Source organism: Anomalospiza imberbis, chromosome 7 (genome assembly GCF_031753505.1).
Source record: "Anomalospiza imberbis isolate Cuckoo-Finch-1a 21T00152 chromosome 7, ASM3175350v1, whole genome shotgun sequence".
In the NCBI taxonomy this organism is placed as follows: domain Eukaryota; kingdom Metazoa; phylum Chordata; class Aves; order Passeriformes; family Viduidae; genus Anomalospiza; species Anomalospiza imberbis.
The window spans coordinates 18,134,539-18,158,343 of NC_089687.1; the positions used below are offsets into that span (position 1 = coordinate 18,134,539).

Genomic DNA, 23,805 nt, shown 5'->3' on the forward strand with positions numbered 1-23,805 from the left:
CTACAATATTACAACGTGAATTTTTTAAGAAAGTTTATTTAACACCAGATCCAAAAACTTTCTTCTTTCACAACATGCCTTAAGATTGTTGCTGTCCCTAATTCTGTTATTGGATTATCCAAATACTAAAACTACTGTAGCTAGTTTATATAATTGCCTCCTTGTCTTCTAAAAGCCATCATGGAAAACAGATTTCCATCATAGAAAACATGGAAAACATACACACAGTATTACAGAGACCCAACTCCCTTGTCATATATGCATGAGAACTCCTTGCTCGGGATCACCTTAAAAGGCTCAATTCGGATTATTTTCTCTGCCTTCACTCCCAGAAAATACTTATTTTTCCCATTAAAAATTGTTATATTTCTGGTGATAATTCATGTTTTCAGCTCATCAAAATGATGTCACATGAAGTCATGTGTTCATTATTTCACTGTAACTCCTGAATATGTATCTGACAGCATATGAGCAGTCCTACTACCAGTGTTCTAAATAATTCTAGATAGTCCACACAAAAGTATCATCCTCCTCAAAATCCCACTGCACAGCTATGACTGGCTCCAAGAATATAACAAAACAACACTGTACTCAACCAATGCTAGCAAGGTATTCACTTTCTCATTTCAGTGTGTAAGAAATACACTGAAAGATGCATCAGGCCTAGACTGACACTCTGTTCAGAAATATATGTTGGATTCATCCCCATATCCTGTCTCACTCTTCTAACAAAAGCAAAAATAAATGCAGAGCAGAGAACTAGCTTCAAGATGATGAGCTAGGCTTAAAAACAAGACCCCAGAAATTTAAAAAAAAAATTAAAAATACAAAAGTGGAAGTCCAATTAACCATCCTTATGCTGGGTGTCTCCCTTTCCTTTCCTTTCCTTCACTTTTTTTGTTTTCCTGGAGCCTATTCTGTAGATGTAGAAAACAATACTACAACATCCTTAATCTAAAACTGAAGGAATTTAACCATCAGTCTGATGATCCAGGTACCTAACTGGAAACAGACTCAAAGAAACTGAGATTTTTATGGAATTACTCATTGAATGAAGGAGGCCCAAGTTTACATTTAATGCAGGACTACGGATAAAATTGCAGGAATGAAAAGCAGGAGGATTTGAACATAAAATACCTACTTGCTTTGTCATTTTTTAAATTAATATTTAAATGAAATATTTTGAAAATTAAAGTCTTACCCTAACATTTATTGTTTACTATTAAAGGATGACACAATTTTTAGTCAATTCGTGAGAAGAAAAGCATACATCTTTCAATGTCTGTCCCAGCACAGTTCAACTTAGAATAATATTTTCAGGCTTTCTTTCACTCTTTCATCACTAACAGAGATACAAAAGACTGGTGCCAAGGCTGACAGCTCCAGAGAATCCTGTGCAAAGACACAGCCCTAGTACTTGGCTTGGAATGGACATAAGTAATCGGTCAGTGACAGAATTGAAGTCTTAGATCACCACTTCATGGTTTCCAAATGATATAAAACAGGAACCAACTGATCCCCAGATAGCCCTATATAAAAGAATTTTTATTCCTATTTGGCAAGTGCAAACTCCTTGCTCCACCTCCCCCCAGTAAGAGGCACAATAAAATAGGAGTTGTTGGCTAGAAACATGTCTCAGAGAAGCTATGTAAAGAATTAACTTACCCATCTACAAGTCCGTGCTGCAAAATAAGTCTCTGAGCCTCTTCTCTAGAGATTTTATGATGAAACCATGACTGAGATCTGTGTATAGCTGTAGAAAAAAAGATCAGTGAAAAAACATTTTCCCTTTATTGAAAGAACCAGTTATTGCATTTCTCTGGCAAGGAATTAACTCACACATACCCATGTTAGACATGGCAATAGGGCTACCATGTGAGTTGAGTCGGAGACACCCTCTCCTCTGTATGAGAGAGAAGCAAAAACGTGAAACAAAAAGCTCTTTTGTTAAAAAAAACCAAACCAACAAACAAAAACCCCCCCATCAAAACAGAAAATACTATTCTGATAAATAAAAGGTATTTTTACCCGCCATGCTAATCCTTCTTCAACTGCAACTGAAAGGGCTTCTGTTGGATTTTCTATAATTCTGCTTCTGTGTCCTGAGAAATCCATTGCTACTAAGGAATTTTCTGAAATGCTTCTCTGCAACAAAGAAAAATAAATTTAGTTTGCTCACTTTTTACAAGATTCATCATTTAAAAGCGAGCTTCTGAGAAAACATTATGTTTTGCAAGTGATATTTCAAGTATTGGCAGTGTTTTTCATCAGAGCCAAAGTCATTTTACCCTAGGGAGCATTTATAATCCCAGTATGCTGCTGCAAAGCTCAATTTTACAGTCTGGCAGGACAGACCATCTTTTTGCATTACTGCAATGGATGACAAATATATCACTTTACCATAAACTGTATTTATATTTTTAACTATAACTAGCCCTTTTCCATGTCAAAGCAAGTCAGGAAACTGTTATTAAGATGTCCAAGAAACAGGGGAAAAAAAAGTAAAATACAAAATTATTATACATAATTATCCAATTAAAAATATTCAAAATATTTCATTAGAAATATGTCAGATTTATATGTTTGCTATATAAATTTCCATTCAGTTTACCATATTTAAGCATTGAAACAACAATTTATATGGAGTATAACTTCTATTTTAATACATCCCTTCTAACTCTAATCACAGACTCAATAACTGCAGCATCTGTTACAAAAAAATGCTTGTTTTTTCTCTCGGTGAAGACAATTTCGTAACAACTGAGTAAGAACACTGAGGTTTGACAAAACAGTCCTAAAAATCACCAGAATGTTTCTCAGAAACCAAGGTTTACAAAATCAGGTTTTATAAGAATTGTGATGGCTCGAATGTTAGCAGGCACTGGAATATCTAATAAATAAAAGAGCATTCTAGTACTCAGCAAGTTAAAGCAACATCTGGATACAAGAGGCCCAGATTTCTGCAGAGTTAGCAAAGCTTCCCAGTCCAAAACCAGAGCAGCTCTGTTTTTTTGGGTTTTTTGGGGTGGGGTTTTATTGTTTTGGGTTTTTTTTTTTTGGGGGGGGGGGGGTGTTTGTTTGGGTTTTTGTTTGTTTTGGTTTTTTGTTTGGTTGGTTGGTTGGTTACAAGCATGAATATAACTAAAAATGGAAGATGGCAATTCTGTAGTTCACTGTAATTCTCGACACTGTAGACTAAGGTCTGAGTAACTGTAACCTGTAAAGAACTTTGCAAAAGTAGAAAAAATAAGGGCAAATTAAGAGAAAATGTTTGCCTCCAGCAGGGTGGAGGGAACTCTTTGTAGCTGACATGGTTGGGAAATTAAGGAATGTGAAACATGGAAGTGGCTTCCTTACAAAGTATGTTCATTAGCGTGTGCACCTAATCCGCGATTATTCAATTTGCTGTTTTATTCATGAATTATACACAAGTAGAAAAACAGTGCCATTGTTAGCAGTGGGTATAGATTCTGCCTGTTAGAAGCTATGAGAACAAAAATGCACGCAACAGTGAAAGAGGAGAGAATCAGTAGTGGCTCCTTGATCCATCATAAGAGCAGCAGCTGGCTACTGCAGTAACTTCACAAAACACAAACTAAGGCACAGGCAGCGTATTAAGCACATGCATAAGCCATGCTTATTAGCAAGATCACTGAAAACTACTTTTGTGAATACCTGTGATAGTAAATGCATTTTTTAGGCATTTTATCAGCAAGAACTACAATAAAATCTAAAAAAAATTCCCCATAATATCATTGTCACAGATCTTGGCAATAAGTAATTTTTATCCAATTTAGCCAAAAAAACAAAAGGGATACAAATCATCCATGAAAAAGTCTAAAATCAAATGACTCATAAAGAGCTGGGATAATGTAAGATATTAAGAAATGGACAACCTCATCCAATCCCAACTCTCCGACTGAGAAGATGGACATAGTATCTAGTATAGGCTGTTTTTTTTCCAAAACAGGGCAGACCATCTGCCAAATTATGGTTTTCCCCCAAAGTCCAGTCAGTATTACACCAGCTCAAATTCATCTCAAGTACTTAATATTTTATGTTTTTTGGTTTTTTTATTAAAAGAGGAAGGATACCTAAAAGGATTTGTTACAACCTTCTTTTTTATCAGCATGTGTAACCTTAAACACTTTGCTTCTCTTTTAATGTATTTACAGTACTGCAACTTTGTTTTCAAAATCTTTCCATTCAACAGTAATAAGCCAATGAACACCCAAAATACTGAAGATTTTACAAAGAGAAAGCCTTTTAACTCATTTGTTCTAAGTAAGGAAATTAATTCATTAGCTCTCTAGTCAACTCTGGCAGCCCTAAATATTTCGGCAAGCGATGGCACATGCAAGGTTTTGAAGGAGCAGGTCAGTAGTGTAACTGACACAAGTTACTTGAAAAGAGCACAATGGCAGAAACATGTATTTATTCATGGAGCTAGTGTGGGACATACCATAGGTGTTATATTCAAAGGGCTGCAGCCACTTCTGCCTTGATATGGTTGCATGTAATTCTGATACAGCTGCATCCCATACTAAAACCAGAAAATAACATGGTTAGCATTTTAAATTATAAACCTACGCCAAGTAAGGCTTTTTCCAGATGAAAAAGATAGCACACGCTTTTTTTTACCATTAAAAACCAGGGACAAAAGCTGTTAGGCTAAGGAAATGCACATCATCATTGTTGCTGCTGCCTTTATAAATGAACACTTTGCATTAAATACTATCCAATTAATATACCAACTGGCTTGTTCCTATTTTGTCACAAACAGTCACATTTTAAAAACACTAAAGCTCCCTTGTTGTGTATTCTTGTGGCTTTGTTCAACATTACTCAGCAATCTCACTGAATTCAACATTGTTACACAGAAGCATATGCTTATTCTTAAATATTTTCAGGACTGAGGCAACATTCTGTCCCTTACAATGATTTCAGAATTTGGTCTCCCTCTCTTCTTGTTGGAATGAAAAAGATTTCAAAGTACAAAATGGATACTGCTATTGCGTGGGAACCTAAAATGATGTTACCTCTCTACTCACAGCATCAAAATATCACATAGCACACTTAAGCAAGAAGTTAACTCCACACAGAAAAATTACCTTGAGTAACCTAATTGCTGTCATCCAACAGGTCCTACTTTGTTCATCATCTGCACAGAGCTGTTTCAGGTCTCTGGTTCCTCCTGATTTGTTAGGCTAGAAGGCCACAGCACATTTTTTTAGCATTAAAGCATATCTTCAAGATAATACCTGTTGAAATAAAAGCCACTAATTCTCCTATTTTATAATAGACAGCTGAATATTGCTTACAAAGCCTTAAAGAAAATTAAGCTTACCTAAAAACTGTGGCTTGCTTTAATATGTATCAGAATAATAAGCTTGTACCTTAAAGCAGAATCCATAGTTTGTTGGTGCTCCACAAATCTTTTTGCCTGTTAAAGACATGTACATATCACTATTGCTGAATTCACAGAAAAATTGCAGATGCCTTGGCTCCTAAAAAAAAAAAGTAATGTAATACAGTTAGACTACTTTTAGCCAGCCTCTCCAGATAAGAAACTTGGAAGAATACAGTAGTTATCCTGTTCCAAAATACAGTCTTACAAACTGCAGTTTTAACCATGACATCATGAAATCTAAAAAGAGGCAACTTGATATTCATTTCATAAAGCAGTGGAAAAAGAAATCAAATCAGTAAAAGAGTTTATTTTTCCAGAGGAGAAAAACAACCAAGACTACAAGTTATATAATTTCTGAGAAAACTTTCTCTAGATTCAAGCAATAATAAAATTAGAGTAGGAGGCAAGTTTTGAGAGCAGTATGCATTTCTAACATCAAAACAAAATAAACTTTCATAAACTGAAAAACAGCATAGTGTTATAATTATTGCCCAGTACCATTTCTAACCATTATCTCTACCCACTAAGTTAATTATATCAAGGAAGCAAACAAAAGAAATTTGCCAAAGGATATAAACCAGCTCAATGAAAACTTTGGCAGGTAATTAGAGAAAATACAAAACATGAATAAACATTGGTTTGAGTAGTTTATATAAAAGGTTTCTCAACTCCAGTGTTTAAAATGATAAGGCTTAAAGTACCACTACCAAAAATTTGAACTAGTAAAATGAAAAACTTTCCAGTGACAAATTTTGAAAATTCCCAAAGTTATCCTGTAAAAAATATTATTTTATATAATTAATTACTTATCAAATTTTCAGAACATCTACTTATATTTCAGAAATTTAACTAGAATTCAAAATTAATTTTAACAGGGTACTCTGTTATGAAAAATATCAACCAGAATGAAGCAAACTTATCAGGCAAAAAGAAACCAGTTTCTAAGACAACACCTTCCCAGTTTTGTATCTCCATATCTCTCTAGATTATCTATATTAACTAGATTTATTTTTTCTTTTTTTATCACTGTGAGTTTAATTATTTGGTTATAAATTTTGGTTATTATTATTACAACAAATTATAAATATATACATATTTGCTCTGACTTCACAGTTCTTGCTCTCTCTCTTTTTTTTGTCCTCCCTTACCTTAGATGCACCTTTAGTGGAAAAATAAAGGCCAGATCTTCTCAAAAGGAAGTACAATTTTTTCCATGATTTTTTCCCCTGCTCCTTTGCATGCAAATAACCATGAATCTCAGGATATGTGCTGGAGCTAAGGAACATCTGAAAGAAAGTATCAGACATGCATTTTTCTTTTCCTCTGAAACCAGCTTTGTGTTTTATTAACATACTCAGGGCTAAGGGGAATAACTCCTAAATACACTATCACACCACAGTAATTCAATTATGATCACATCTAATCCCATCAACAGCACCTCTCATTTAAGGCATGTAAGAATGTTACATAACTCCAAGGTATGCTAAGCAAGTTACATATTTATATGGAACCATATGGTTTGAAATGAGAGCATTACTTCTGCAATATGTGAACTTCTGCAACTAAACCAATGTAAGAAGTACTGATGCCATGCCTCAGACCCTATTTATATGAAACTGCCAATCAGTGCTAACATCAGAAGAAAAAAATTACGTCCCTCCCCTCACCCACCATGTTACAAACCACAGAAATTATCTGACCCGAGTTAAAATTAACTCAGCAAACCACAAACTCTGAATTACAAAACCATGCAGGTCAGGCAGATATCAGCATCTTCAAAAGGAGGGAATAAAGGGCCCTGCACCCGGAAGGTGCTTAAGGAGGAGCTTTAGTTGAACCAAAACCTGAGAGACTGGGCCAGTCCCCAAGACAGTTCCTGCCTCTACTCAGGATATCCAGTGACTTCTCTTCAGCCATTTCACCAGACATTGTCAGAGTGCAACACAGCTCTTATCTTGCTGAGGCTTTGACAGTTCTACTCAGTCTTGCTTCAAAAGTACCCACTAAAAGTGAGTAACCATGTTAACTTTACCCTAATTCCATGTAATGCATTCATTTTTATCACTCTTCTCCCAATAACACTACTCAGAACTATGACTCTAAACATATTAACCCAGAATTCTTCTATTTCCATATATGCCAGAGAATCTGTTATTACTGAGCTCTTCGAAGAACCTTGCCCCAGGGTCTGTGGTATCATAAATTCTGTCAAGGCTTATATAGAGGTATGGCACAAAGGATTTTCTGGTCAATATCTGCAGTTTTCATTGCTGAATGTTCCTCCTACACACTTCTATTTCCAGAAAATCTTATTTGAGGAGTGAAACAACAGATTACAAGGCAAGAGATGGACTGGCTAGTACTGGACTCCAGCAGAATGAAAAATTGAATGTTATTTTGGAAGCACACAAAGTTCTCTGGCCACTAAATAATACAGTCAACCAATATATACAAGGTTTCTTTGACTTTTATTGTTTTGCTGCCTTGCTGTGAGATGCATGAGTACCAGCTGCAGACCATCCGGAGCTGGTGTGAATGCAGTAACACGAGCAGGGCTCCACTGGCCAGGGCAGTGCCCCGGCCCACCACCAGGACTGCATTATGAGCAGCTTCACAGCTATTCACCAGAACAGTTCAATTACAGTAAGCCTAGGTACATCTATCTAAACGTGCTGCTGGCACACAGCTGTGTGCAAATGCAGTTTAAGCTATTTTAGCCACAGTGAAGCAGATGGGTAGGTCTTCATACATGTTCCAGCTGTTCATCTTCCCTTTTGCCATGTACTAACAGGTACACAGGTGGGAAATATGCAGGCTGAACTGAAAAAGTATAAAATCCATAAACAAAGTCAAATTAAAGCCTTAAAAAGATCTAAACAAGCCAATGTATGCAAAAACAAAAGAGCATCTTTTTAGGCTTTAATGTCTCTGCTAAAACTAAAAGGAGCGGTTGGCTTCCTGCCTGCACAAGTGTCTTCCCCAGGATTTCTGCCATAAGAGCTTCAAACCAGAAATGCTGTCATGAAAAACACTTCTCTTACTCAGCAGACCAAAGTGGAAGAGCAATACAATGCTAAGCTTCGACAGTCACTGTTGTACCCATGCTATCAATTAAAATAAAGTAGCAATAATGCTAGGAAAAAGGCAATCTTAAATCCATCTTTTCCTTTCTAAGGAAAGAGAGCTGAGGACTATGTGAGAAAATAGAACATGAACAAGCTGTAGTCAAAACCATTAACTGTCAGAAGGATGAGCAGTAAAAATATTTCAGTGAGAACTGAATGTCTGTAATAAATGCCAAAAATGAATTATAGTAGGAAAGAAAATTTCCTTGGGTTGTTTTTTGTTTCAAGTTGATTTTTCTTGGGATTTTTTATTGCCTTTTGTTGCTTTTTTTTTAATGGTGGTACATACAAGTTTGTTATAGGAGGGAATGGATCCCTGTTTATGCAGATAAAAATAAGAAAAATCCTTAGTACTGGAAGAAGACAGAAGAGCTAAGTGATAGTATACTGCAGACAGGGACTACTGGTCACACAATATGCAGAAATAAACTTGCACCCTCTTCTCCACACAGTGAAATATATACCCCGATAAGCAGAGTGGTGTCAAATGCCACCATGTCCTTCAGATACTGATACAGACAGCACTAAGGAGTTGAAACATATGCAGTGTTTCAGGGAGTTAAGAAGCCATCATTATACTAGACTTTGTGAATCATGTTGAATTTGATGACTGATTTATTCAAAGATGTGATGACAGCTAGCCATGATCCAGACCAATACTACTGGGAATGAGCTGGATTTTTACCCTGAACCTGCTGAAGAATTTTGGGACCACCAAGTAATTCTAGTGAAGAACTGATTCTGAATCTCAATATTGTCCCCTATAGATTTCAGTCCACCTGAAAGGTTTAGACTGGGAGGCAAACAAACTTCCTAGAGTGGAAGACAGAGTAAGGCAATGGGGAGATTAAAACAACATCCAGGAGACTGGCAAGAGACTGAAATTCAGTGCAGGTCTGTTTCAGCCTGAAGCCTGGAATGGCAGTCATGTGAGAAACTGGTTAGGGAAAGAGGGACTTGCTATAGCAGAGAGATTAAAGAAGTGAAAGCCTGGCTCTTAATAATGATCTTAAAATTATCATACTATGTTCCTTTTTGACATATTTTAAAACATCCAATTTGCAAAAATAGCCTAAAGCAAGTTCTAAATAGCCCAGACTGCCTACCACTACACATGCACATACAGAGCTGTGTCTCAGAGCTGATGTACCCTGACACACCTCTTTTGTAGGCTAAAGGTTTTCATGGCAGAAATTAAACCTCTCTTTGGTATACACATACATTCAGTATACCCCAGACCTAGTGCTTTTACTTAGCACATGCTAAATGGATAGGAGACTCATGAGCTTCTCTTTTGTTTTTGTGGCTCTGTTCTACAAAGATGCTCTGATTCAAAATCATCAGCCAAAATACTCACTCTTCCACTTTCCATGAGAGTTAAGAAAAAACAGACCTTGAAAACATTTTCCTTGCTTACAGCTCAATCCACAAAAGAATGTCAAAGTATGAGAAGTGATTTTTTTAATCACTTGTAAGCATTGAATTGTCAAACTAATGTCTCTTTTGATACTTAACCAAGCACATCACAAATAATAATGCAGCCCATTAACTTGTCTTAATGGAAGTTTCCAAGGAAATAGTGACTCACTGTAAACAATTTACCCAACAGTTTCTGCTGAAATGTGCACAATGGCTGCACAATCCACCAAGGTATTCTCTACTTTGTGCCTATTAAGTTTTATTTGTTGAAATACAATTAAGCATATAATGCAACAAAAATAGCAACAAAGGAGAGTTTGCAACATGTTTTTCAAGCTACCAAAATGGCAAGTAACTACATATATATTTAGAATTATTCTTAAACTTACCTATCAGCTTTGAACATATTATAGATCTCACAATATGGGCTTAAAGAAGTTCTGCACAAGAATATATGGCAAACAGCTCTCTTATAAAAGTCTTCATTATTTTTTGAACTACCAAATTACATTTGTGAGAAAAAATATGAAGTTCTATTAACATAGGGGACAGAATTTTCAAAATTAAATGTTTATGTCAGACCGCAACATCTGTATTATATAGGTGGCAAAAGGGACGCTATTTTCATTAGATTTGCAGCACTTCTGAAATCACAAAAATTTTATTTAGGTTTGTAAAAATTACTTACTGAATCTAGTGTGTGTCAAATCTAATTCACAAAATTTTTTAGTATATTTGGGATAATCTTAACATCTTGATTAAAATCTAATTTTATAAGGATATATTTATTTAGTATGAAGGATTGCTTTGAGAATTAGTTACTTAAAATAGTTTCATTTACTGGTGGACATAGATTTTTTAAAAACTGTAATTTCTGTGTTTCTTTTGCTTCTGCCCTAAATATCCTGTGTTAGTTGCCTTTCCAATCATTCTTTATCCCCAAAATTCATGCATAGGGTTGTTGTCTTAAGACCAGTGGAAGTTCTTCTTCTATTACTTAATTTTTCTAATGACAAGCAAACAAGAGTGATGTGTATGTTTCCACCTTTATTACTCATTTTTCCCCTCTTTGAAAGTAAGACGGTGATCCCTGATACGGTCATTTTGTATTATCATTTCATTAATCCCACTGTAAATTAGAATCTTGTGTCTGCTTAAAAGATGACTAACACTGACTGACCTACCATAATTTTTTTTGAAGGCTACAGCAGCCTTCAAGCTAACAAATCATACTAGTCAGTCTAAATTTCCTACTTGTTAAGTTTAACCATTTAACTCTTTTTTATATCCATGTGTGTCACATCACCAGTATTTTGGCATTCTACCATAGCGTGCTGCTAAGTTTATTTAGCACTCCTCCACCTATTTAAGGAAAAAGGGTCTTTCATCTGAAATACCCACTAAAGGTATTTAATGTTTTCACCGTATTTTCTCTGTTTCGGTGCTTCTTGATTCTTAAAGGATGTCCAAATTTCCAAGTGTGGACATATAATAGCTGCTAAGAAGGGACACATAGTTTTTATCTCATGAGGAAAGAAGTTATTAACCATGTCTTGAGTTATGCAAAACCTAGCAATAGTTCCAATAGCAATAAGGAACTATGCTCACACAGCACAGATAATGGGAAATCATGAGCTGTGCTGGTTCATCTTCATTCAAGGATTACATACCTGTAATATCCCAGAGTGGCTTAGAGCTGCATTGGTCTCACTTGGAAAAGATATCATATGATCTGGAAAAAAGCTCTGTAACAACAAGAACTTGTTTCAAAATTCTGTAGAAATAAATATAAAACTTTCTCTTTTGGAAGTGCAATTTAAGTTCTCAGTGCAGTGAAAGACACTGAAGATTCCCTGATCCAATAATTTAAGCTTACCTTAATATCATCCCAAAATTTGGCACATGCTATATATTATTTGCTGAAAAACATAGAATTTTGAGAAAACATCAATAGCCTCTGGAACAGGGTTTCAGACACCAGTGCAAATCACATTGCAACATTTGGCCCTTAGTGTTGTTTTTCTAGCAGTAATTTCTATTGCTGTTGACATACAAGACTGGCCTGGGGAGTCAATATGCTACAAAGTAAGAAGGCTATACACCAACATGCTGAAAAGTGTATTGTTTTCTATTGTTTTCATTACACTAGAAACCCAGTAAAATATTTTGAATAACTTCCACTAATACAGAAAAAGTTGTCTCAGTTTTTCTTTATTTTCTATTTTATGTATTATACAAATTAACAAAAAAATCTGACTACATCAACATGATGGGGTTGAAAGTCTACAATTAAAATGCCAGTTTCATTATCAAGGAAAGCTCAAGGGATAATTTATGGGACAGACCTGCAGCTGAGGTGTTCAATACAGTCATGCAGATATGAAGCAGACACGGACTTGACCATTACAAACAATGTTTTCTCAAGGCCCGGGCAAGTTTGAAGTTAATACTCCCCTGGCCACCTAATGTCCAGCAATTTCCATTTTTAATGAAACTGAACTTTTGGTAGGGTTAATTCACATTAACTCATTATGATAAGGCATTCTTGCTACAGCTGGGACCAGAACAGCCAGAAAAACTCTGCTTAGCTATAGCTCCTGAAGCTGGTGTAGCTGCAGGTCTGCCATGCTCCACAGCCAGTTCCACTCACTGGTTATACAATACATAAACTTAATTTCTGGAGGCAACACAAAGAAACTGATGCATAGAAAGTCCCACCTGAATATGAGGAAAAACTTCTTTACTATGTGGGTGACCACATACAGGAACAGATTGCCAAGAAAGCTTGTGGAATCTCTCTCAATGGAGATATTCAAGAACCCTCTGGATGCAATCCTGTGCCATGTGCTCTGGGATGACTCTGCTTGAGCAGGGAGGTTGGCCCATTCTGTGATTGCCTCTTTACTAACTATACACCATCTCAAGCTGAAAAATTTTTCACTGGTATAGTGATATCTCCATATATGGGAGAAATCTATCATGATTTGTCCAGAGACATACAGGTCAATTAAACAAAAAAATTCCCAAAAGTCTTATCTTTCTTGTTATCTTTATATTTACCTTCTTATCTTTTTCATAGATAGATATCTGAGTTCCTTTTCACTTTTTACCTTTTAAGCCCTCACACAGTTCTGCTATTTCTCCCTTTTACATCTGAAACAAGCTGGTTTTATAAGAGACAGCATTAGGAGTTGTCCAAATGCACCATGGAGCAACCAGATGGTAAGTTCCTTCTGCTGAGCCAGGACTGCTTCCATGGCCTTTGCCATCAGCCAAGGTCTGAATCAGCAGCATTAACCTTTGGCAACATCTCTGCATTACAAGATATCTCTGCTCTCTTTCCATTCCTTATGTATGCTAACTTTGGCTTCACTTTCACTTACCCCTAATAGGTTATGGCTGCTCATGGCCTTTTGTGTCAGTTGTCATTTAGCTACAGCTGGGAGAAGCTGCAATTCGGCAGTGCTGGGCCAGAACATTCAATTTTCACTTCACAATAAAATCATCTTTGCTACAGGTGCCCCTCCTCACACTGCTTCATTTTATATTATGTTGTCACTTGCTGAAAAGTTCACTGAGTTGCAAAAATTTAATTTCATTTTATGTCTGTGTGCAAATTTCAATACAATTAAACCCCATCGCTGCTCCCATCACCCCCAAACATAAAAAATGAACATGGATGTTTTACAACTGTAAGAAAGGGACCAGGCAATGATCACATGCACTACAATACATTGCTGTGTTTCACATATTCCTTCTTGATTATTCCTTTTGACTCCTGTCACACTAAAATGTTAAACTCTGTGTGCACTAAAAAAGACTGTTATTTAGAAACCGTAACTGCATCACTTCACAGATATAATGTTAAGACTTACCAGTGGATTTTTAAAAAATTCATACTTTGCATAATTTTTTCTAAAATACAGTTTGGTTTCCTCCTCCATTACCCAGTTTGACTGGACTTCCATTACTAATTCATGGTCTTCTATAGATCTTCCTATAAGAAGACAACAAAAAAAATTAAAAGAAAATGCAAAAGCAAATATCAAGTTCATGACTAGCAAAAGACAAAGAGCTCTCTTGATCTACAGATAAAGCAGAGCAAAGTTAAACTTCTACTGAATTTAACTCACTCTTCATTGAATTTAACCAATTCTTGAGTCCAAAAAGATAGATTAAGGATGCTATATGAAAATCACATTTTGTAACCAGATTAAATGAAGCAAATAAAACTATAAAGAAATTCAGAATACAAAAAATACCCAAAAATAGTGAAAGGAAAGTAAGCATTTTGAAATCTTGTACAGGTTGTTCCACTCCAAAAAACATTCTTCAGATGCAAGGGCAAAGAACTAAAGCTCTGTTAAAACCAGCATTTTTTTCCTTCAGCTTTGTAGAGAGAAAGTGCTCCTCTGAGATGACATTTAAAACTCTCAAATGCTTGGTATTGTGACATTTAAGAAAACACCATTTCCTCAAGATTTACTTCTTGGTAGAAAAATATGACATTGTGCATCTCCCCAAAAGATGGGTAAAGGTGCTGATATTTCTTTATTTTTAAGGTGTCACAGCAAAAAATATGTTATAACTGAGTAAACTAACTTTTTTGAAGGAACTGAAACACTGAATGCCCTCCAAAAAACAGCCATGTAATCAAATCCTTAAATGGTGAGATGAAAAAACTGCTCTTAGTTTAGGTAGATTATTTTTATCTTCCAACTAGACTGGAGAGTTTCTATCTCCCTTTCTGTCATCTCTTTATTACTGCTGTCTCTAACATGAGGAGCACCTGCTACAGACCACAACAGCCTCCTTAATTATGCAAAGTATTCAACGTACATGAAGGATTTCATATTGGAGTACATGATAAAATACATTTCAAAAAGCCTCTTCTCTAGCCACCCAGTGGAGAAAAAAATTAAACTAAATAAAAAATAGAAAGACATTGCTCAGCACTATTGCACAGGTAGTGCTTTATGAGCCTTCCCAGCCTTCACAGACTACCTGAAAGAATGCAGAGTGAAATCAAATATGACTGAAAGATACTGATGGGCCTGGCCAAGGCACTACCCTCTACTCAAGAGAGCAGCCCTAGAACATGTGTGTTCAGCTGCAGAAACAAACAGAAAACTGTTTACAGCCAGCAGAAAAATTTCTCAGTAGAAAAGGAAAAATTTCTGGGTGAAGATAGTACTGCCCTTACAAGGAGAGCAGTTATGGATAACTCTTCTGTTTTCAGAGCCTGCCCTGCTCAGGGGAATTGTAGTGGGTATGGAACTCCCAGCACTAAGGTACTTGGTGGTAGGGATGACATGGCATCATCCAAATTTAGGCACACTTCAGCTGTTTTCAATTATCTTAGACATTGTGAAAATCATTCAAAAATGTATTTGAATTCAATATGTTAGGATAAAAAGAACACATACCAGAAAGACACAGTTCTGAAATATATTGATTTATAGAGCTGCAAGAATTGCTGAACTTCAGATATTTGAAATATAACCCCTGCTACTGCAAAACTGGGGAGCTGGGGAGGAAGGCTGAGCTTCCTGGCTGCCAAGGAAGCAGCAGTGAGGGCACAACCATCCTTAGTGTTCAACAATAGAGCTCTGCACCCAAGGGCGTATATGTTTGTGAAAACTGAAATATAGAGACTGTGGGTTTATGCTTTGCTTTAGGTGGGAGTTTTGTTGGGAATTTTTCCTTTTTAACCTTCTCAGCAGATACCTCCACACAGCAATGAAGGCACAATCCAGCGATGTAATTAATGTCTGTCTTGATTAGAAGTAGAACACTGTGCTCAGCTCACTAAGATTCATGCAATTATATCTAAATTGGGAGTATTCAGACAGCTGTTAGATTTTAAAGAAAATGTTCACTAATTGATGGATGAATTATTAATCCACATAATCCTGGAGTTTACATAGACACACATTTTCTCACAGCACTTGTTTCAATACCAATTCACTTAATTTATGAGATGAAAAAGACTTTCCAAATTTACATGGGTAAAACATACAACAGTAACAAAGAGAAAACAATCCCAAACTAACTCATCATTTGAAAAGTATTTGTTCAAGCTACTCTTCCAGTGCTCAAGAATATACTTAAAGAAAGTCAAGATGAATATGTTAACTCTTTCTAACAAAACCAGATCTAAACCTGTTAAAATAACTCCATTATGATTCAGTACTCTAAAAATACATAGGGGACATCTCAAATTGTTTCTTTCTTCGGCCAATAATGTCGAATTGCCAACCTCATCATCTAGGAAATTATTTTACTTTTAAAATTAAGCATTCACCTTTTTCTAGAACTACACTGAAAGCAGCTGGAGCAATTATAAGATTGCATGGTGAACGAAGGCCTTCAGTAATTTCAAGACTATCAGAATATTAGGAAAATCAATTTCACTAGTTATTTGATATTGAAATCTTCCAAGAAATCCTCCAGACGGAAGAAAATGCACTACTTGTCAAAAAGTGTACTGTGCAAATACAGAAAGCTGGACAAACAGTGCCACTATTGTTCTGGCATGGTTGCTCAAAGGGATCTTCTTCAATAGTTACTACACTACTTGAATATCAGCTACACTACAAAATACAGAAAACTTCTTCTGTTTTTATAGTACTGTTTTCTAAAGCCATTCTGCTATCTCTTCTTCTATAGCAGTCATTTTCAAACTCGACCCAGATTTAACTCTGACCTTACTCTGAGTTGGAAGCATCTTACAGCATCTTACAGCATTCAGTGCAAAAGGTTACAAATATCTTTGAAATTTTACAAAGCAAGGAAAGAAATTTGAAAAATGTTTGTGTCTGCCTTCATAGGATAAAGGAGTATAAAAGGGCAGAAAATAGTTTGAGCTTTTGTAGTTCATCCTTCAAATATAGCTGAATTGAGTCAGAGATGCACAGTCAAGTTTATTTTCAACAAATGCACAGGGCTTGATTCCCTAGATACATCGAGAGAAAGAAAGGGACTCCAACAATTGCTTTTAGCCATATTTAAATACCTGGGGGGGAGGGAGGGACTGGCCAGGAAAAATGTTTGTGGGGGTGTTTGATTTTTGTCTGTGATGTGTACATTTTTTTAAATGAACAGCACTGGAGTTACCAGGTACCAGTACAGTTTCTTTTGAGAATTAAGAACTCCATGGAGTTTTCTATGTATTTTAGAATGCAGGAAGGCGTCCAGAACATCCTCTTTTTCAAGCCACACTTTGCACTAGCAGATGGAACTGCCCTTGAAGTTGCAGAAGTACTAGCTTTTTTAGCTCTAGTACAGTGCCAAAGTTCAAGAATAACATGGAAATTTTGAGTGATGTGAAATTATCACCATATTTCTCTGGCATTTGTCTTCTAGTAGATTTTTTTCTAGCATAATTTCCTATCAAAAGCATACACAATACAGTACTGAAACACTCCGCTGTAAAAGCAAGTAAGATTGTATAACTTGAGATTCAGTTCAATATTACATTCCAGCAGTGGGCTTCTAAACTCCTCTTTTGCTAAGGAAAGTCTTTCCTGTAGTCTTCGTTTTTTACATCTCTGCAAGCATCCCTTTCTCCCTACAATTAATTTGCCTTATGTTTTTTATACTGCAAAAGTACACCTATACACTTCAAAAGGAACAGAGATCAAATGTTATATTTTGAAACCACAGATTACACATTTTGAACTGTATAATAGAAAAAGAGATGTTTTACTACACTAGAGGAACACTGACGATGTGGAAGAATTTTAGAACATCTTGTTACCAGCAATTTAAAATACTACACATGGCATGGCTTCAATACAGTTCACTGGTCCTGTGTGGAAGTTTAGAGGAATGGTTTTGTTTTGCCTTTAAATAGCACGGTCCTTGAGTTCACCATAAATCTAGCCAAACTGAATGTAGTGAAGGAAAATACTGACAGGCCACTCTGACATTATTTCTGAAAACTGAGTCCTATAGTAGAGATAAAATAGTACTGTGTAACCTCTTTCTGTCCCTGATGTCAGATATTTCACTCAGGTATGTCACGAACAAACAGAATTTTCTTTCCAATGAAAATAACCCAAGTCTTTCAAGAGATAAACAGCAGATACCACCCATAAGAGAGAAAGAACTGCCAGAGAAAAGCAAGGTAGAACAAGAAAGAATTTGTAGTGAGAACTTTAACTGTTAGTGTCTTCCAAATCGTTCTTACAGATGCAGATCAAGCAGTGCAAAGTAAATATACCATGAAAAAAATCTAGTTTATACCTATGCTTTCAAAAATAATCAGAAGCAACAACCCCTAAAAGAAACAAATTCACACAAAACTTCCCATCATTTTGCTTCCCAGCCTTTCTATTAGAATTGTACTTCCATGTGAAAATGAAAACCAATCACCTTATTCAGCATCATATCATTATATATTTTTAGCCTTACCTAAACCTGTGTGGGTAAGTTGTTCAAAGAGAGTCCAGCTGTGATCATCAACATAGTGGTTCTTCAATATTAAGAGCTGACACACATCCCTGGCTGTTATATCACTTGGTACTTCCAAAGCTCTGCTAGTATCATCTTCACTATACACTTTGATTACCTGCAATAAATAAAAACTCTAAAACATCCATAAGTTTAATCTTTGCTTCAGTTTCTCCATTATGTGCTGCTCTCTCAGCTTCATGACTGAGACAAGAACCCACACACACAGAATGCAACATGAAAGACAGCCATTCCTCTCTAATTAAATGGCATAATTGAGAACAAAGCAGCCAAGCAAAGCATATTCCACTACTAAATTTGGTGACTGGATATCCCTTGCCACAGGACACTGGCCAGCTTGGTGCTTTAGCTTTAAAAAAACATTAATGGAGAGATAAATAAATGCAGTGAAAATGTACATCCTTAAGTAAGCTGATAAAGAAACCACACAGCATAAATGGTGAAACTCAAGAATTCTATGACTGCAGAATTGTAGAAAGATTTGATAAAGGAGTTTGTTCAGAGAATGGCAATCAGACTCAAGATGCTCACAATTCTGTAGACAATAAAACAGGAGATGTTACAGAGTGGCTTCAAATTTTGACAAGCAAGAACTGGAGTTCTTGCACACACATCCTCAGTTTAAAGGGTGCCCAAGATGCTTTTAACTGACAAAATACTTCTCTCAGTTTATTGAATTTATCTATATTCATGAGAATGCAAGACAAAACTCTCTTGAAATTTATGCACAAAACCTAAATACCATTGTAAACCCCTCATTAAACAGCAAGATACAAGTTCTCACTTTAAAGACAAACAAGCCCGTTACTGTCAGTCATTCTTAACAGCTGCCTTACCAAATACACGCTCATTTCAAGCATCTAATAAACAAGCAGCAATGTATTGTGCCCTAAATTGTCAAGGCAGCTCCCTCTCTGGTTTCTGCTGAAGTTGGTAGGAAAGTGAACAAGAAACTCCAACTGCCTCTTCCCACCAACACAAAAAATCCAAAAATAATTTTAGAAAAAACAGGTCCTCTCACTCATGTTTTCCAAACATCAGATCAAGGAAAAAGGACTCCATTTGTAAACCACAATGAGATTTTAAAGCACACTGATGGCTTTACTCCTCTACAAAAACCTATTTTTTCAGTTGAATTAAAGAGATAAAGAAGTTTGGTTCCAAACGTTGGCCCTGCACATTAAATGAGCATGAAGTCCATGACAATTTGCTTTAATATTGCACCTAATAAATGTTGACAGGTCAAGAGTTCCACACAATATTCAGCCACCCTTGCCACACCACCAATCTTCAGGATATGGCAAACATTACATTCATGCTCCTAAAGTGCTGAAAAACCTCTCCCTACTCATGAATCAACCACCTCAAAGCTGAGACTTTCAAGGGAAATAGCAGCCCTCAGAGAAAGAAGATCCAATGTTTCCATGGGCCTAAGCTGCAGCCCAGTATTTCCACTTAATACAAAAGGCCAAAAGACCTCATTGCTACTGAATTTAATACTGCCAAAGCAGCCTTGGGGGATGGCTCTGGTTGGTTTTGTAAGACGTCTATGCTTTGGCAGTGTCCCCACTGCTAAGCAAGAGAGACCAGCAGCAATGCAGCCTGCTTGCAGCAGAGCCTGGCTCCACACAAGGTCCTACTCCAGTCACACAGAAATGATGTTCGGCCATTCAGGATAAACCAGCATGCATTATTTAATTTCCTGCAATATTTACAATGATTCAAAGATGAAATCAAAAGATGTGTCTGGCAGGGTGCACTGTGAATGGGATGGAGGGCTGTAGGGGTGACTAGAGGAAACAGTGTCCCATCACCTTAAAAGAGGCCCTACTCTGGGCAGCACTGAAGGTCACAGACAGCTTCATTAGTCTGTCCAGCAAGTCTATGTCAGGCTGAACCTAAAGGATTTTACAGACTGAAATGCCAGAAAGCAGAGAGACAGTAGAGAAGGTGAAAGCAATGGTAAGAATTGAAGTAACTTTCCAAGTATTTACAATTGCTCTAAGTCCCTTCCAGCTGAAATATTCTATTCTGTTTCCTAATATTCTCGCACTAAAGCCAGGGTGGGAACGCACGTGAGCGTGCTGGCTAGGGACTCTATGGCACAGAGCAGCAACTGCAGTTTTCCCCAGGCACTCATCAAGTTCAGTGATATGCTTATTTTACAGCAAGAGCACGTACAGCCCATGCTGAGGCTCTTGACGGATATTTTAACAGAAATTCTTTTTAAAAGGGTTAAGAGTCGCAGTGCAGATGACTTCACCCTTACTGCTAGAGAAACAGAAAAAGAGTTTTTAAAATGCTGGAGACAGCAACACAAGTCATGATAATGAGCTGCCTGTGGCCATTCAGCTCAGGGAGTGGGAAGCCTTGGAGGTGGCCTTGGACTACTGGAGCTCAGCTAAAGCAAAACAAAACACAAAAAAAAAAAAAAAACAAAAAAAAAAAAAAAAAACCCTAACAGTTTATATTCTCTGTGAGTATTCTCACTTAGCTTTCTCAGTATAGGGAAATAAATCCTGCTCAAGTCTAGGAGAACACATCACCCCAGCTCACACCTATGAAGAGATACCTTATAAAACAGAAATGCTGTAACCTTTTTCTCTTCCTTGCAAGGGATTCAGATGCAGCAGGAGACAAGAGTCACCTAATAGACTCTCATCAACTTCTGTCACACATTTTGCTTAACAAATTGGTGTAAATCTCATCACTTGGAGTGATCTTCGAGAGTTTTTTAAATTAGAAGTTGCTCAGTATGCGCTTGGTGCTGTGTTTGAAGCAAAGTCTCCTGTAAGATTGCTGGGAATGTACTTATTCCAAGGGGTGTGGATCAGATGAAAAAGGATAAATTCAAAATCCTATTTTTCCTTGGAAATATGTTGCAATACTTCTCTTCCTAGAAGCAGAGGAGGCTTTGAGAATTAAAGGGTAGCAGAGCTATGCTAAAGATGCAGCTATGCTGACTTTCTGTAGAAATGAGTAAGCTTGAGTGATCACTTTCCTTTTATTAGTGGTTCTCATCATGTATTTGACTGGCCAGTCATCTCCACTTCCTTCCATTTTTTTTCCCTGAAAATTTTGTCTGAGAAGTAGCACACAAGAAAAGAGCTGCTAATTGAGAACAAGGTCTCATTACAGTTTTCATTACCCTACACTCTCAAACTTTGCTCCAAAGCAAGCTGTTTCACTTCCCTTGACTATACCTATTAGTAGGCAGAAAAACTTGCCTCAGCAGCACTGCAATCTTCTTTCTGGTCTTGTTTATAAATACAAGGGGATTTTAGTTCTTCCCAAGGCTAGAAAAAGAAACACCTCAATAGCTTCTATTTAAGTCACTGGAAGTAAGAAATAAGCAGCTCCAAAATTTTCCTATAAGAGGAAAACAACAAGATCAGCAAGACAAGCATTAATCATTTTCACTGCCTATGGGAGCAGGCAAGGAGGTATAGCATTCCTACACGTCCTCTTTCAGTTTTTCAATATACTAAAAGTCACCCAAGATGCCATAATTATTTGGAATGCATCTTTATCCCTCCAAAAATTATTTTTATAAGAAATGTTGCTTCAAAATGAAATATATTATTTTTTATCTTTCACTAATCAAATTAACTCAGAATGTAAACTAAATGTTGAAAAATACAATGAAATATTTAACAAGGGAAATCAGAAAGAAGATCCTAGTTTTTACACTAAAAGTAACCAGAATAAGCAAAAAACCAGCAATTGTATAAAAGAATAAGTAAAAGAGCACATAAGGTAAGCAGTGTGGGAGGAAGGAGGAGCAAGAGAAGCAAAGCTGGACTCTATTCCCCCGAGTCTTCTTCCCCACTCAACCGTCATCTCCACTACAATAATTAAATAATGTGTTCATAGACTTTTAAGAGAGGGTGTCCAAGTCTGATTCTTCAGAATCTTCATGCCATCTGTTTCGGAAGTTCCAATCTGCAGAAACAGCACAAACATATGCCCTGCACTGAGGAATTTAAAATTTCAAACCAAAGTCCTAACATGTGAAAAAAGCCAGGTAGAACCCACAGAAAAAGAACCACTAGCACACAGGTTCCATATTTAGGTGCCTACACCAATATGACCTGACATTTATATGATTCTTAAAGCTTCTGTATAGCCATTGACACAGTGGGTAGTCAGCACCTTAAAAAAAAAAAAAAAAAAACAGGCCACTTTTATTTATAAAGACAAAAGCTCCTAACTTTAGCTTATGATTTCTAAAATGATTCCCTCCTTCCCCCAAATAAAACACTGCACATTTTTGTTTGTACTTACATTATAATTTCAGTCACATTTTTGTTAAATGCACAATTATTGTATGCAAAACCACGCTTTGAAAAGTCTTGCACTCCAGTGTGTCATACTTCTCCTGAAATGTTGGCCTGATACTCTGCTAACCCCTCTCTCTAGTTTAACAATCAGGCTATCTGCCTGCAGCATTTTTTCTCCAACTCCCAACCCTTCTGCCTGCTAGACAAAATTTTTTGCTTATTGATATTGGCAAAGGGTAGAGGAATTTGGAGTGTATTTAAACTACGATGGAGGCGCTTGGAAACTTGTAGCATTTTGAACTGGTTTATGACTTTTAGCAACAGTCTGTCTTGGTTTTAGTGAGAGTCAGCAAAATTCTGCATTCATAAAAATATTTAAGAGGTTAAGTACAACTGTTGTTAGAAACAAATAGCATGTTAGTAAAGTTTACTGTCTTCTTTATCAGCTGTGAATGCAAGACTTTCCGTTAAAATATCCCAGTCTACAGTTAAAATGTCAGCTTCCAGTATTTCCTCCAAAGGGAAGATTTCCATGCCAAAAGGATCCATGCAGTTTCCAGAAATCTACATCTGTCATTAAAACAAGGTGCATACAATGTCTAACTGTACACGTCTTGACTTCTCATTTGGAACACAGTATAGCTTCAAGAGGCAGAAGGAACACAGCTCCTATATTCTCTCTTGCAATGAAATCAAAGTGCAAAGAAGGAAGAGCAAAGCCTAGGAAAATTGTCTACCTCTCCTTCTACAACCTAGAGAAATCTCATACTTTTCCCATAATCTAGCCTTCTTTAAAATGACATTTCAAAGAGCAAAAATAATGTTAACTTCCAGCCTTGATTCCAATGTAAGATGATGGACAAGGTCAGTTTCTCTAGCAATTAATAAATTTCTTGCCTCAAAACAGAAACACTTTTTTTAGACCTAAATATTCTTCTAGAAAGTATTAAAAAAACTAGTTAAATTTCATGTTAACAGTATGCATATTTTATCAATTAAAACAATTTCTACTTATTTTCTGTAATAATCTTCTGTGGCATTATATTTACTATGGCACTATGGCAACGGTATGTATGATGCAGCCCACAGAGCCACT

The 23,805-nt window shown here is 36.5% G+C and overlaps 1 protein-coding gene across 6 annotated transcripts in view; it reads right to left on the reverse strand.

Moving 5' to 3' along the window:
• GRB14 (growth factor receptor bound protein 14) overlaps positions 1–23,805 on the reverse strand; it is a 58,494-nt gene that overhangs the window by 6,771 nt on the left and 27,918 nt on the right. For 3 of the 6 annotated variants that reach the window (XM_068195712.1, XM_068195716.1, XM_068195714.1), the window contains 10 exons: positions 18,370–18,526; positions 13,830–13,951; positions 11,625–11,699; positions 6,559–6,696; positions 5,397–5,507; positions 5,112–5,207; positions 4,463–4,543; positions 2,029–2,145; positions 1,846–1,903; positions 1,666–1,753 (listed from right to left, as the gene is read on the reverse strand). In XM_068195712.1, coding sequence (XP_068051813.1) covers positions 1,666–1,753; positions 1,846–1,903; positions 2,029–2,145; positions 4,463–4,543; positions 5,112–5,207; positions 5,397–5,507; positions 6,559–6,696; positions 11,625–11,699; positions 13,830–13,951; positions 18,370–18,526 — 1,043 coding nt within the window. Of the gene's footprint in view, positions 1–1,665; positions 1,754–1,845; positions 1,904–2,028; positions 2,146–4,462; positions 4,544–5,111; positions 5,208–5,396; positions 5,508–6,558; positions 6,697–11,624; positions 11,700–13,829; positions 13,952–18,369; positions 18,545–19,265; positions 19,406–23,805 lie in introns of those variants that run through there. The other 3 variants (XM_068195711.1, XM_068195713.1, XM_068195717.1) reach the window with 2 other exon arrangements.